Raw genomic sequence first — 14,644 nt, 5'->3', positions numbered from 1 at the left:
AGGCGTGGGGGCTGGGGGGCACCTCGTGAGAGTACTCTGGGCAGTTGTGATAGGAGCATGTACAAAAGCGGGGGGATGCGGGTGTCAGAGTGTGGGTGTGGGGAGGGGTGGCAGGTGGCACAGCTCTGTGCCTGAGAGCCACTGAAGGTCTGCAGCCGGGCCCACCCCCTCGGAGCGGATGGCCAAAACCCAGGGCCTTAATCACTCTTCCGCTTCCCCCCAGTTCTGCCAGCTGGGGAACTTCTCCATCCACATCGCCCTGCGGAACCTGCGGCCGGCAGGTGAGTGAAGGCAGGGCTCCATTGGCCCTCCCGAGCCTAGTTGCCCAGGGGTGACTGGAAAAGGGGAGCTCAGCCAGCATGCTTTGGCCTGGGCGGAGGTATGGGGCTGGGAGCGTGCTCTGCGGCTGGGGTGTTGGCAGTCTCCCAGGAGAGTCTGAGAATCCATCTCCCTCCCCCTGCACCCGATTCCTGGCTCCCGTCCCTGGAGCGTTCTGCTCTCTGGCCTCCCGACTCCACGGAGTGGTGCTGAATGTACAAAACACAGAAGAAAACCTCCTCCCTTCCCCAGGCCCCCCCAAACATCCTTGGGGCAGAGCCAGGCAGGAGCCCCCAGAGGTCACCAATAGCACCAGGCCAGGCACAGCCTTGGGGAGTTGGTGCTGCAGATCTATCCTGAGCCTGACAGCGGACTATGAACTGGGGGGCAGGGTCCAGGCCCCCAGGCATATGTCCAGCCCTCTCCCTCCGCTTGCTGGAACAGGCCAGTGGGATCCTGTATGGGGCTGGGGGCAATTGAGTTACAGGGCTCTTGCCTGCTGCTGGGCTCCTTTACACCCTGCCCCGGGAGCTGGGATGGGAACCTCTGAATGAGTCCCGAGCAGCCTGGCCTGCTGCCGGTGTGCTGTCCCCTCAGTCGCTGCCTCTGGCACCAGTGGGCTCAGGAAGCGCTGGCCTGTGGATGAGGGGCCATCAGATGCCTGACACGAGCGTGCTGCAGCAGCATCTCCCTGGAGAATGGTGTTGAACCGGGCTGTCTCCACAGCGTCCGCCTGGCTGGTGCTCAGAGCAGCATCCCCTGCCTGCATGTTCCCGGGAAAGCTGACACCACTCCCAGGGGTGGGCGGATGCTAGCGGGCGGGCAGAGGAGATCACTGGCCATGTGAAATAAATCACGCTGGATTCCTGCTTCTCTCCCTCCAGGCTCTAAGACCAGGAAGATTCCATACCCCACCAAGAACCCCTTCACGTGGCTCTTTCTGCTAGTGTCATGTCCTAATTATACCTATGAGGTGAGTTGCCGCCCCCCGGCCAGCCCCGGCCTGCAATGTAATGGCAGGTTCCCTCAGCCCAGAGCTGGCTAGCTCTGGCAGCACCTGCCCACTCTGCCCTAGGCCTGCATCAGCCTCTCCCTCAGCTGCCTCTCTGAGACAGGTGGCTGGGGCATGACCTTCTACCTGCCCCATGCTTGCTGCTAATTAATGATAACGAGCTGGTGTTCCTCATCCACATGGGCCCCAGGATCCACAAACTGTCTGTGATCTCTGCTCCATCGGAATATCACAGGTCACTGCTGACATGCAACCGTCTCTGGGGTGGAACTCAGCAGCTGCTTAACAGCCACAGAGCTGAGCCTGTCAGGGCAGGAAGCCAAACAGAAGGCCCTCATGTAACTGAAACTGCAGGGGGAATTCAGGAGGCAGGATTTGACTTTGGGTACAGACCTTGGAGTCAACAGCCCTGCTTTACCACTGCCACATTTCTCAAAGGAAGAGCCAGGACTTGGCTTTCATACTTCACCTGCTAGACAGCGTCCGCTGTGCAACGCCAGGGCAGTGGGGTCAGCTTGACTGCAAGGGGACAGCACCTCCTACTGCACTCCCCTCGCCAGGGCCTGGAGGACAGCGCTCCTGGCACCACAGTGGGGTCAGCCCTGACTCAGCGGGGCGAGCACACCTACTCAACCCGCAGCCTCTGTGTTCTGCCTGGCCCAGCCTTGTGTATCTTCTGTAGCTGCTGAGGTGACATGGCTGCAGTTGCCCAGCCTGGCACCACCAGCAGAGCCTGAAGCCAGCTGCTGGTGACCTGCGGGGGAGCTGGGCGCTTGCTGCCAGGCCCTAGCAGAGCTGGCCTCCCGCGGGATGAACTGGACTAACACAGCTGCTAAGTTGGGCAGGAGTCAGTTCTCCAGGCGCCACTCTGCTTCCTGAGAGCTCGTTGCTTTGCTGGAGTGCCACTCGCCCAGCAGGAGGGGCCCTCTCCCTGCCCTGGCTGGCAGCCACCTGCCCAGCCACCTCTTCCTCCAGCTCAGCTCCTGGGTGGGCTGGTGACTCACCTGGGTCAGGACATTGGCTGGTCAGCTGAGCAGCTCCAGTGGGTGGGGCGAGGTGCTGCTGTACTGCAAGTGGCTTAGTGAACTAGTGCCCATCGGTGAGTGAACCCCACTCGGCAGGGCCCAGCCTCCCCCTGCTATATGCCAGAGGGGGATTCTGCCCGTGCTAACTGCAGCTGCTTCTCTTACAGGTGGGCTCCTGGATCGCCTTTGCGATCATGACCCAGTGCCTCCCAGGTGAGTGTGGTGCAGGGGAAGGAGCCAGCGTACAGGTCCACAACCTGCCGGGGGGATTGGCCGGGTGGGTCTTGCCTTCTTACTGCCAGGGCCACCCATCCCTGTCCTGTGGGAACAATCAGCCCTGACATGGCCAGCAATAGGGCTCCCGGCATCTCCAGAGATCAGCTCCCTCTTGCAGCAGCAGAAACTGAGGCCGAGGGCCCTAGCCAAGGAGTTGGTGTAAACAGGAGCCCTGTTCCCCAGCCCTGGCTATGCTCAAGGAGTTGATGGGTGTCAGCCCAGTTCCTGGCTGGTGCCATGAGCTGGGTTTTATAGCCCACCTCCCCAGCATCCACCCCTTTGCTCCCCACTCCTCCTAGGGGGTTGCCCCAGTCTGCAGGGAACAGGTGAAGCAAAAGCTGCAGTGTGAGTGACCGTGCAGCCAGGGCTGTGTGTGTCTTTTCCCTGGAGTCTGCTGGCTGCCCCCCTCTAGCGCTGGCACCACCCATGGCCTCCAGTCCAGGTGATGGGAGCCCCCTGCTGCTACCTTGGGAAAGTGCAGGCGCCTCATTGCATGCAGCATGTGTTGGGGGCAGGCCAGATGCCTGCTTCTCCCTTTAGGCCTGAGCTGAACAAGAAGGGGGCTAAGGAACTGGCACCCCTGCCCCCAGCTTCCTCACCGCTTTCCTCTCTGTCTGCAGTGGCCCTGTTCTCTCTGGTTGGCTTCATCCAAATGACCATTTGGGCGAAGGGGAAGCACCGCAGCTACCTGAAGGAGTTCCGGGACTACCCGCCCCTGCGCTCCCCCATCATCCCCTTCCTGCTCTGAGCCAGGCAGGGCACAGTGCCCTCACTGGGGGCTGCCAGGGCTCTGTACTTCATAGGGAGTCTTCATTGGTACAGGGGAGGGAGGCACCCACCCCCCACGGGGGGTCTCTGAACCCTGCCTCTGGCTGCCTGGCCCTGGGCACAGGGGGAAGCTGCACAAACTCTCACCTGACTCCTCACTGCTGGGGTTTCTGCAGCTGCCTCCGTGCTCCCAGCTGGCTGGCCCGGCCCCCGGACATCCACAGCCAGGACCCCTGCTCTCCTCCAGCTGGGCCATGTACCCTGTGACGAGCCCAGAGAGCACAGATCTCCTACAGCCCTGCCCAGCTGGAAACAACCCAGGGAGCACTGGAGCTGCCTGGGGGTTGGTGTGTGTGGCAGCAACCTGGGAGAAGGACCTTGGCCACAGGCACCTGCACATGTAGCCTGATCCCAGAGAGGCTGTGGGCTCACACCCCTTGTGGGGCAGGGGTTTAGCCCCAGGGGTTCCCTTTCTCTGGGAACCACTTTAGGATTGCAGGTGCCTTATTTCAGGCTCCTGAGCAGGCAGACACCTTTCCTGGGTCACAGCTCCAGGGCAGGGCCTCAGGGGGCAAGTGCTGGGCTGGGCCCTGGTCAGCACTCCTCTCCTTCAAAGGCTGCCCATGGAGACCGTGGAGTGCTGCAGCCACAGCTGGGCCTGGGGTGCTCCCAGATCCCAGTTTGATATGAAGAGGGCAAGCTGCCAAGGGTGGCAGGGGTCTGATCAGGGCCCCAGCCCTAGGCTGCTTTTCCCCTGGGTCCTACTGGCCCCCTTGTTAAGGGCATCAGCCATGGAGCAGGCCCCACATGCAGCACATTGCAAATGTCTCGTTAGAATGAGTCAGGAGTAAAGGGGCTTGAGGGCAGAACTGAGCCTGGAGCGGAGGAACGAGAGGAAAGGCAAAGACAACAGCACTCCTGTGCGGGGAGCACGGGGGCTGGGGGGCAGGGCTGTGGGGGGCAGCTCAGGTGCCAGCTGCTGGACTCAAGCCAACGGAGTTACTTGTAAGCACAGTAAAAGCTTTTTTTCTTTTGTACCATTTGGTGGTTTTGTCCTTCCCTGGGCTGCAGGGCAGCGTCCCAGGCTGTAGCTCTGCTGGGCTGGCAGGGGCAGAGCCGGCTATTCTAGTAAATACGGGGAGCAAAGCCATTCCCGGGCCCAATCCAGCTTCCCTCGTGCTCTGGCTTCTTGGCAGCTTGTGTCTCTTTTACTGCAGGTGCCTGCTAGGGGCAAGGGGTGGCTCTAATCACTGCCCCTTCTCTGCCCATAGGTCTTGGTGCATGTTGGACAGAGCAGAGGCCCCCTGGGGAGAGTCAGGTGGAGCGAGGAGTCCCTCCCTCCCTCCCTCTGCGAAGAGTCCCAGGGAAGGCCCTGGAGACCTTAGGCGTGAAACCAATGGGGCAGGGGAATCAGGCCCAGGCTTTCCTCCCTGAATGGTAACAACTGGAGCTCTGAGGGGCAGCTCCCAGAACAGGGCTTCTCTTGGTACCACCACACTGCCTCTGTGCACAGGCTTCCCACTGAGCCAGGCTTCCCTCCTATGGCCCCTCTGTCTCACCCTGGCTCAGACAGGGCCAGTTCAGATCTTGTTCCAGGGGCATGTAGCTGGAGCTAACACAACAGCCAGCATCCAAGTAGGACTGAGTACAGCAGCGGTTCCCAGCCTTTGAGACGGGGACCCATTTTGACAATGCAGTAGGACTTTGAGCACCGCTGCTCTCCCCCCTGCTGCTCCTTTGCTGGACCATCCCTGCCACCACCACCTCCACATGGCTCCCTGCAGCCCTCCTACTCCCTTCCCCCACCTGCAGCACAGGCAGGTTCCTGCCCTGCCACACTGAAATGGGACTCAATTCAATTGCTTTAATGGCCAGATCCCTCTTGCCAGCTGTTAAATCAATTAACCCGAGTTTCATTTCAGCACAGCTAGGCAGGGACTGGGAGCCAGAGGAGGGAGCCACAAACAGATCCTTAAAGAGCCACATGTGGCTCAGTCACCCAGCTGGAAACCATTAGAAACAATCTAAGGGTGACTCATGTTTGGGTCCTGACTCAGAGGTTGAGAATCCCTGGAGTACAGCAATGAGCTGCCACCCTCTGCCACAGCCTGGCAGGGATTGTTCTCCCTGCCCACAGCGCAGCACTACACAATCCAGCCCTGTAGCTCTTTGCTTTCTCTGCCGGCCTCCAACAGAGGGACCAGCCAGGCAGGGTCCACTTTTGCATGGCCCCTCTCTGCATCCCACAGCAGCACTCAAATAGTGCCCCACCTGGGGAAGGGAAAGGCAGATGGGCCCAGGGATTTCTCCCCCTAAGGGCCAGGTGCAGCCACAGCTGCTGCCATCCATCCCTGCACTCAGCCAGGCAGCACAGCTGTGGGGGGGAGCTCTGGCTTCTCTATATGCAGCAGCAACTCGTGCCCATTGCCCTGGCCACTCCACCCCCTCTGCTGCTGACTGACACCTCTTGGGGTGGGGTGTGAACGGAATAGCTCCCTGGGCTCTCCAGACTTGTAGGACTCCAACCAGGTGCCAGTGTGCTTCCTCCAGGTGCCCTTGAGGGACAGGGAAGCTGTGCTCAGTGAGTGACAAATCCAGCCCTGGGCCATAGCTGTCCTAGCAGAGGCGCCGCTCACTCCACTCACTCTCTCAGAGATGGGTTAGTGCAGTGCTATAAAACCCATCCCTGGCTGTAGCGTGTCTGCGCTACTGGGTCAAAGCATAGACAACTTCAAGGCAAAGGCTCCCCACCAAGCAAGAGCAGCAAGTCCGAGCCAGCTCCATGCAAGGACAAGGGGCACCCACAGATTCTGCACCTTGGCTGCCAGGACAGGAACTGAGCCAAGCACCACAGGGAAGTGGAACTCATCACAGCCCCGCCCCAGGGAGGCACCTTGGTGCTGCAGGTCAGAACTCAGTAGCCATAGGATGCTGCGCACATTGTAACCACACATGCTCCACCCTGGAGAGGGATCACTGCATCACCCAGTCACAGCGTGGCGACACATGGGGCTAGCCCAGGGCTTCCTTGCACTAGTCATTAGAGCCTATTCTCCCAGAACAGGAACAGAACCCCAGAGTTCTGACTCCCCTCTGCTCTGACCCACAGGAGATGCCACTGCTCCCCACACCTGCAGCGTCAGAACTGAAGAATTCCATGATGCTCTCGGTGGTCAGGGATGAGAGCTCATCTCGCTCACCTGTACTCAACAGCACTCGCAGTGATAGGGCATTACAGCCACAGTGCAATACCCTCCACGCAGGGGGCACGGCCGTCACCACTGCAGAGCCAGGCAGGCTATTATTTATTCCGTTACATATGACACAGAGGATATCTCGAGTCTCTCACGTGGATGGGGACCCAGGCTCTGCTAGGCTCCAGCTGCCTCCTTCTGCTCCAGCCTCTTCTTCCTCACCAGCAAGCGCCGCTCTCGCTCAAATTCCTTCATACGCATCACATAGCTGAGGGAAGGGGAGACACTAGTCATGGGGGGGGGGGGAGGCCCACCTGCATATCCATCAGGAATGAACTCCTCCCCCCAGTGTGCTGCAATCCACCCTGCAGGGGCAGGCTGGCACGCTCAGCTGTAGGTACAGGCAGATCTCAGAACTGACTGTCCCACTCTTGGCTCACATTGAAAATAGGTTCACAGCTTTAAAACCAATCCTCATGATCTCTTCTGGCTCCTTCACACCCCTTGCTCTCTTGCCGCACAGCTTCCACCTTCCCTCCTCCAACCCACAAGCCCCACGGTGACACAGGTAGGCCAATCCCATGACTACATTCCATCGAGTACTCATCCCTTCACTCTCTCCAGGGTCATGCTCCGCATAGCCTTTACCTTCCTTGGGACAGAAACCAGGGCTTGACTCTCTGGGAAAGGTCCCATGTGTACATTTCATCACCATCCCACAGGGTTAGCTGAACCAATGGGGCCTGTGGGTTGGCAATGGCCCAGAACGCTGCCAAGGACGGGTTCCTGTTCTAAGCCTTAGCTTGTCCCTGGGGTGCGTCAACACCTTCTTAGGCTTAACTACCCAACATTGGAAGGGCTGGTGGCAAACAACACTGAGCTCCTGCAGCACTTCATCTGCAGATCTCAATGCCCTGTGCAGAGGGCAGGCTCTGCTAGTTTGCTCAATGTCACCCAGCAAGCCAGTGGCAGTGCTGGGATAGTGGCCAGGTCTCCTTTGTGCTCTCTTCACTAGGCCATACTACCTCACCACCCCTGGGGCTGCCACCCCCAGCTCCATGGCCCTAGTATTGGAGCAGCCTGTGGATGGAGCCAGGCGCCCCCAGCACAGGCTGCCACATACTCGAGGTGCTCGCAGTAGTCCCAGTCATGGCGCTCATGCCTGCAGGCCAGGAAGTTGGGGAAGTTGTCACGCCTGCACTTCATCAGCTTGATGAGGTAGTGGGCGCAGTAATCACGCTGGTCCAGGGGCAACTGAGCATCATTCATCTGCTGCTGAGTTGCAATCATCACTGCAGGGATGAAGATGGGGGCAGAGGTGAGGCTGAGAGCAGGAGGCAAGCATGACACTGGCCTAAAACTAAAGACCTCCAGAGCTAAAAGCAGAAGTGGTAACCCCAGTTCCTGAGTAAAGAGCCAGGCTCTATAACAGCCACATCCTCTGAACACTCTAGACAGAGAGTAACAAGCACGTTTGAAGCAGCCCTATGGGGAAACTAAGACACGGGAGAGGTGGAAACAACTTGCCCAGCTCACTCAGAGAGAGCTAGGGATACAAGTCAGAAGTCTGACTCCAAGCTCTCTGTCTGTATCCATTTCAGTTACCTGTGGTATTTAAACTCGTTTCAGGCCTCTACACGGGGGCGATTACCCTCAAGTCTGAAACAGTCTTGGGTTTTCCCAGTTCCCTTCAGCACCGAGCACTCACTGACCCTCGTCTGGACAGTTCAAACACTCATCCAGTGTGGAAACGGGGCACCATCTGCGGCAGGACAAGGCAGCTGTTCCAGCCACATGGACCAGAAGGTGAAGGGGGAAATCAGCAGACTGTATAGGCTCAATGGCACCAGCCTGCCCCACAGCCATATGCAAGGCAAGAGCCCTGCAACCTCCAAACATAAGACCTCAAATTGGTGACGCTGGTGCTCTGGTAACCCACCTTCACGGCCAGCGCAAGCTCTTCCCCCAGGCGTTGTCTCCAGCTGCTGGGGGCACCCCGCCTGCCTCTCGGAGGACAACGCGGCCCGGGGCTTTGTGGGTGGGGGTCCCAGAGCTCTGCCCCAGTGCCCCTCCCCGCGCCCGGGAGTTCTCTGTCCTGGGACAACCCCTAGGCGCCCCACCCGCACCAGGCACTGGGCGAACGGTCTCAGCCTCGCGGCGCTTACCCCCACCCCGGCCCAGACCCCCCCGGCTTTCCCCCTCCCCCTCACTGCCACCCCAGGTCCGCCCCCGGCTCTCGGGGCTCCCCGCCCCCAAACTCTCCGTCCGGGCGCCTCTGCGAGTGAGCGCCCCGGGGGCGGTTCCGGCCCCCCAGCGAAGGGCGGGGTCTGGGGTTACTGGGCAGGGCCAAGGTGAAGGCGCGGGCGGGGCGCTGCCCCGCGGCCCGGGCTCACCCCGCTCCTTGCGCTCCTCGAAGCCCAGCCCCGAGTCGAAGGTCGGCATGCGGAGCGGGTCCGGCTCCACATCCGCGTCGCCCAGGTAGCGCCGGGCCAGGTGCGCCCCCATCCTCGCCTCGGTCACCTCGGGGCCCCGCTGCCCCGGAAGCGCTTCCCACCAACCCGGAACCGGATATACAGTGCAGCTTCCGCCCCTCACACCATAGAGATCGGAGGACTTCCGCTTTTTGCTCATGGTCTCCCTTCGCCCCGCCCCCTTCTGCAGTTCCTGTCCATTCCATAGGCAAGTACCTTGCCGTTCCCGCCCCGCCCCGCCCAGGGAGCCAAGACACGTCGGCCAATCACCACGCTTCATATGGGGTAAATTTGCATGAAGGACTCCTATTGGCTGGTGCAGCTGGACTGGGGGTAGCACTGGGTCTCCTGGCAGGAGTGAAGGACTCCTGCCCCCCCCACCCGCCTGGCGTTGCTGCCTGCTGCTGGGCTGTGTGTACAGCGCCTAGCACGCCATAATACTAACCAATAACCTGCAGCACCCAGCACAACCATAACACACTTAACCAATAATCTGCAGTGCCAAGCACAAAGGAGGTCTCAATGCCACTGTACTAGACCTAATCAATGTGTTCCAGTGCTTGCCACAACAGGTGGGGCACTACCACCGGACACACCCAAGAAATCAACTACAGAATCCAGCACAGTGGGGCCCTGGGTACTACCTGGCAGACCTAATCAATAACCTACACAGTCTAAAACAAAAGGGCCCTGGGAGCTACTGTAATACACTTAATAAACATGTTGACTAGAAACAGTTTTTCAGAGAATTCATTTTTAATCATCAAACCAACAAGAAGTCCTGTGGCACCTTACAGATTAACAGATTTTTTGAGCATAAACTTTTGTGGGCAAAGACCATGAAAATCGATGCGTCTGACGAAGTGGGTCTTTGCCCACAAAAGCTTATGCTCCAAATTAGCTGTTAGTCTATAAGGTGCCACAGGACTTCTTGTTGGTTTGGAAATAACAAACTAACTTGGCTACCCCTCTAAGACTAATATGGTCAACTCTTTTATATGGGGTGTTCTATTATCCAGATCTCTGAAATAACCGGCATTTTAACCATAACTAAATCTTAGTTAAGTTTTCCACAAGTACATTATAGTGACTGTAAATACAAATAAATACAGCATATGTTTACATTATATAATAGTACTGTTGCTGGTAAATAAAGTACTCTGCATACTTTTTTGTTGGTTTCTTAATATCTAACCTTGTCCTTCTTTAGTGTAATGTATTGCTAGGTATACTTTTCTATTTATCACACAGAATATTTGAATATCCAGCAATCTCTTGGTCCCGAGTCTGCAAGATATGAAAGAGTTTATTATACAGCAGGGCCCTGAGAACTACGGTCATACACCTAGGAAAGTTCTTCTCCCCGGCTCATTAACTGAGTACTGAGTCACCTGAGTTATTAACATGTCACCTCAGGACAGCATGCAGAGAGAAAGGTTATAGATACATTAAATCACTGCTTCCAGGAGTCCTGGCACCCACAAGAGGAAAGGCAATTCTTGATTTACTCCTAAGTGGATCTGGTCCAAGAGATGAATATAGCTGAACTGCTTGATAATAGTGACCATACCATAATCAAATTTAACATCCCTGTAGTGAAGAAAATCCCCCAGCTGCCCAACATTTTAGCATTTAATTTCAGAAAGGGGAAGTACACATAAATGAGGAAGTTAGTTAAACAGAACTTAAAAGGTTCCATGTCAAAAGTGAAATCTTGCAAGCTGAATGGAAAATTTTTGAAGACACCACAACAGAGGCTCAAATTAAAGGTATGCCGCAAAACAAAGAAAACACAGTAACAGACTCAAAAAATTACCACTATGGCAAACAACAAAGTAAAAGAAGCAATGGGCTTAAATTACAGCAAGGAAGGTTTATATTGGACATCAGGAAAATGTTCCGGTCAGGGTGGTTAAACCCTGGAATAAATTGCTTAGCATGGGTGTAGAATCTCCATCATTGGAGATATTTAAGAACAGGTTAGATAAATATCTACCAGTGATGATATATATAGTGCTTGGCGCTGCCCTGTGGGCAGGGGACTGGACTTGATGACCTCTTGAGGTCCCTTCCAATTCTAGTGTTCTGTGATTCTAAGAAGCAGTTAAAGGCAGCCTGTAAAAAAGTAAGTCTAAGTGAGGAAAATGAAAAGGAGAATAAATTCCGGCAAGTGAAGTGTTAAAATAACAATTAGGAAGGCCAAAAAGTAGATCTGAGAACAGTTAGTCAGAGATTAAAAAATGAACAGCAAACTTTTTTAAAGTATATCAGAAGCAGGAAACCTACTAACAATCAGTGAGACCACTGGATAAGCGAGATACCAAAGGAGAACTCAAGCCAGTGCAAAGAAACTAAATGAACGCCTAAACCTGAGTCATTCTTTTTAGACAAGGAGCTGCCCCAGACTAAAGAGTCATTAGAGGAGATTTTGGAACAAATCGATAAACAGCAATAAATCACTGGGAACAGATGGTATTCACCCAAGAGTTCTGAAGTTCTGTGAAATTGTAGAACTAATAACTGTAGTATGTTACCTTTTGTTTAAATTAGCTTCTGCACCAAATGACTGGAGGATAGGTAATGTGACTCCAATTTAAAAAAAAAAAATATCCTCCAGAGGTGATCATGGCAATTACAGGCCAGTAAGCCTAACTTTTTTTTTTTTTTTTTTTGGTAAAAAAAGGAATAGCCAGTACTCAGGCAGCCCACCCTCCCCACAGCCAATCCCGGGGCTGGGACTGCCAAGGTGTATGAACACAAAGAATGTACTGAGCCTAACTTTGGCCTTGGGAAAATTGATAGACCCTATAGTAAAGAACAGAATTAGACAACACATAAAGGAACACAATTGGTGCAGGAATATTCAATATGATTTTTGTAAAGCGAAATCATGCCTCGCCAATCTATTACAATTCTTTGAGGAAATCAACAAACATGTGGTCGAGGGGAATCCCATGGGTATAGCATACTTAGATTTTCAGAAAGCCTTTGGCAACGTCCCTTAACCAAAGCTCTTAAGCAAAGTAAGCTTCATGGGAAAAATGGGAAGATCCTTTCATGGATTGGCAGCTGGCTAAAAGCTAGGAAATGAATAGGAATAAATGGTTAGTTCTCGGAATGGAGAGAGGTAAATAGTGATTGTTCCCTAAGGGTCTGTATGGGATCAACCCTACCCAACATAATTATAAATGATCTTGAAAAAGGGGTGAATGGTGAGCTGACAAAATTTGCTGATGGGACAAAATTACTCAAGATAATTAAGTCCAAAGCAGGCTGTGAAGAGATACAAAGGGATTTCACGTGACTGAGTGATGGGGAAACAAAACAGCAAAATATGCCACATTGGAAAACATAGTCCCAACTATGCATAGAAAATGATTGGGTTGAAATTAGCCGTTAGCACTCAAGAAAGAGATCTTGGAGTCATCATGGACAGTTTTCTGAAATCGTCCACTCTGTGTAGTGGCAGTCAAAAAACCAAGAGCGTTATCAAGAAAGGAACAGAAAATAAATAGGGCCCTAGCAAAAGCCCGGCCCATTTTGGTCAATTTCTGTGTCATGTGTCACAGATTCTGATGCATTTTTCATTGCTATGAATTTGGTAGAGCCCGAACCATACGATAGAAAAAATCATATTGTCTCTATATAAATCTATGGTATACTCACATCTTGAATACTGTATGTGGAGCTGGTCACCCCACCACAGAAGAGCTATTGGACTTAGAAAAGATACAGAAACGGAAACAAAAATAATTAGTGATATGAAACAGGGGTCTTACAAGGGGGAGAAATAAGGCTGGGACTCTTTTGCTCGGAAAAGAGATGCTGAAGAGAGAATATGATAGACTGATGTGGAGAAAATAAATAAGGAAGTGTTATTTACTCTTTCCCACAACACAAGAACTAGGGTTCTCCACATAAGAGCAATAGGCAGCAGGCTTAAAACAGCCCAAAGGAAGTACTTCTTCACACAGGGCACAGTCAACCTGTGGAACTCTCTGTTGGGTGGTGTTGTGAAGGGCTAGGCTGTAACTGGTTCAAAAAAGAGCTAGATAAAGTCATGGAGGATATTGGTCAAGATGGGCCGGAATGGTGCCCCCAGCCTCTGTTTGCCAGGAGCTGGGAACAAGTGATAGGAGAGGGATCACTTGATGGTTACTTGTGGTGTGTATTCGCTCTGGGGCACCAGCACTGGCCACTGCCAGCAGACAGGATGCTTGGCTAGTGTTAGCCGGTGGCCGGGTAATGTGAGGTGAAGTACCAACTATGCCCTTGTTACCATCTGAGTCTCTAACTGCTAGAGCGCAGGGCTCCTTCGCAGCGGGCAGTCTGGGCCAGACTGACGGAAGCCCCAGGGTCCTAAACACCCAAGTCTTTTACTGCTAGAGCAGGGAGCTCCTAGCACTCTAACCTATGGCCAGGCTGTGGTAACCAAACAGTTAAAGTTCTTTTTGTTGTGCCGGCTGTGTTGTAGTGACAAAGAGTAACACCAGTCAGGCTTAGATCTTAACTAGTTACAAGTTTATTAAGCTATAGTTATAAGCGTGCGGCTACAAAAAGCTATTGTCTACTTCTTTATGCTAGCAGAGTACAGGTGTTAACAGGTTACATTACAATTCAATACCACGACGTCTTAATGCAACAGCTTCTATCTATAGAGCGCAAATTCTTTAACTGTGCGCACCAAAAGGAGACCTTAATGTGGGTACATCGTACCCTCCTTAATATGGGTATATCTTACCCTCCTTGCGTCTCTCGATACCAGCATAGCCAAGCCAGGATCGGTCACTCAGTTCCGCAGAAAGACGAATACGAGGTTGGGCGTCCCCAGTTGCGGACCTCGGGAGGCAATCACCTGACCCGACCGGCAAGTAGTTGGTGGGAATGCACTCAGAGTCAGAGTGCTGCTGGGCCCATCTTTATCCCCCCTGGGTCACGTATTCTCTTTCTTATCTATGGTGCCAGATCGTACTGGTCTGTCTTTTGTGACGCCAGTTTTTACAAGGGCAATTCTTACTTAATTGGCACTTGTAAGACAGGAGATAAAGAATTTGGGAGTACAGGACATTCTTTTACAAGGGCGGAAATTTCCCTTCTGGGATGGCTGTGTGGGCGCATCACTCCATTAATGCCAGCCAAGGGCAGTTCTCTGAGGCCCTTCGTTAACAGTTAGCCTGCTAGCCCTCTATCTGTGTTTTCAGTTCCTCAGGGTCACAATGAGCCAGCACATCTGGACCCCTTTAGGAAGGCGTCAAAGACTGTGCTGTTTAACTGCTGTTCAGTACCCTGTGTGCTCTGAGGCACCTTAGAGGGGAGGCAAAAGCTGGTCTGTAGTGGGGAGATTTTGTCTGGCTACATTCCACCCCCTGATGCACCACACTACATCCCAGAACGCAAGGTGGTGGTGATGCCAGCACCTCTTGCCCTCCTTAGAGAAATCTAAAAGTACCCAGTGATCTGATCAGTGTATGGGGAATCGCAGAACTGGTTCCGATCACTTTCCAGCTCTATGTGTCAGATTTGCGTGGAGGAGATAGCCACATTAATCAGTCGTTTAACAATACATAACGTCATGCAGAA

At 54.0% G+C, this 14,644-nt stretch overlaps 2 protein-coding genes across 6 annotated transcripts in view; one reads left to right on the top strand and one right to left on the bottom strand.

The window, feature by feature from the left end:
* Window positions 1–4,356, top strand: part of TECR (trans-2,3-enoyl-CoA reductase) — a 43,530-nt gene extending 39,174 nt beyond the window's left edge. For 4 of the 5 annotated variants that reach the window (XM_074979429.1, XM_074979430.1, XM_074979428.1 and 1 more), the window contains 4 exons: window positions 224–281; window positions 1,203–1,291; window positions 2,523–2,568; window positions 3,252–4,356. In XM_074979429.1, the coding sequence (XP_074835530.1) occupies window positions 224–281; window positions 1,203–1,291; window positions 2,523–2,568; window positions 3,252–3,379 (321 nt within the window). In that variant the 3' untranslated portion in view covers window positions 3,380–4,356. The remainder of the gene's footprint in view (window positions 1–223; window positions 282–1,202; window positions 1,292–2,522; window positions 2,569–3,251) is intronic. The other variant, XM_074979431.1, reaches the window with a different exon arrangement.
* Window positions 4,357–6,676: 2,320 nt separating this feature from the next.
* On the bottom strand, window positions 6,677–9,158 carry NDUFB7 (NADH:ubiquinone oxidoreductase subunit B7). Its single transcript, XM_074979921.1, has 3 exons — window positions 8,987–9,158; window positions 7,717–7,885; window positions 6,677–6,861 (listed from the first exon to the last, which is right to left on the bottom strand). Exons 1-3 carry the CDS (start codon window positions 9,096–9,098, stop codon window positions 6,771–6,773), a joined length of 372 nt encoding a protein of 123 aa, XP_074836022.1. The 5' UTR covers window positions 9,099–9,158; the 3' UTR covers window positions 6,677–6,770.
* Between the last annotated feature and the right edge of the window lie 5,486 nt (window positions 9,159–14,644).

This window comes from Carettochelys insculpta, chromosome 29 (assembly GCF_033958435.1).
Source record: "Carettochelys insculpta isolate YL-2023 chromosome 29, ASM3395843v1, whole genome shotgun sequence".
In the NCBI taxonomy this organism is placed as follows: domain Eukaryota; kingdom Metazoa; phylum Chordata; order Testudines; family Carettochelyidae; genus Carettochelys; species Carettochelys insculpta.
Note: the sequence above shows the minus strand (reverse complement) of the source record. Positions and strands in the feature narration are given on the sequence as shown.

What these genes read in the sequence shown, in the direction of transcription:
- NDUFB7 (XM_074979921.1), bottom strand. Translation starts at nt 9,098, where the DNA reads ATGGGGGCGCACCTGGCCCGGCGCTACCTGGGCGACGCGGATGTGGAG. An exon ending in CGAGGAGCGCAAGGAGCGGG is followed by an intron (nt 7,886 to 8,986) that starts GTGAGCCCGGGC and finishes TCATCCCTGCAG; the next exon opens with TGATGATTGCAACTCAGCAG. An exon ending in GACTACTGCGAGCACCTCGA is followed by an intron (nt 6,862 to 7,716) that starts GTATGTGGCAGC and finishes CCCTTCCCTCAG; the next exon opens with CTATGTGATGCGTATGAAGG.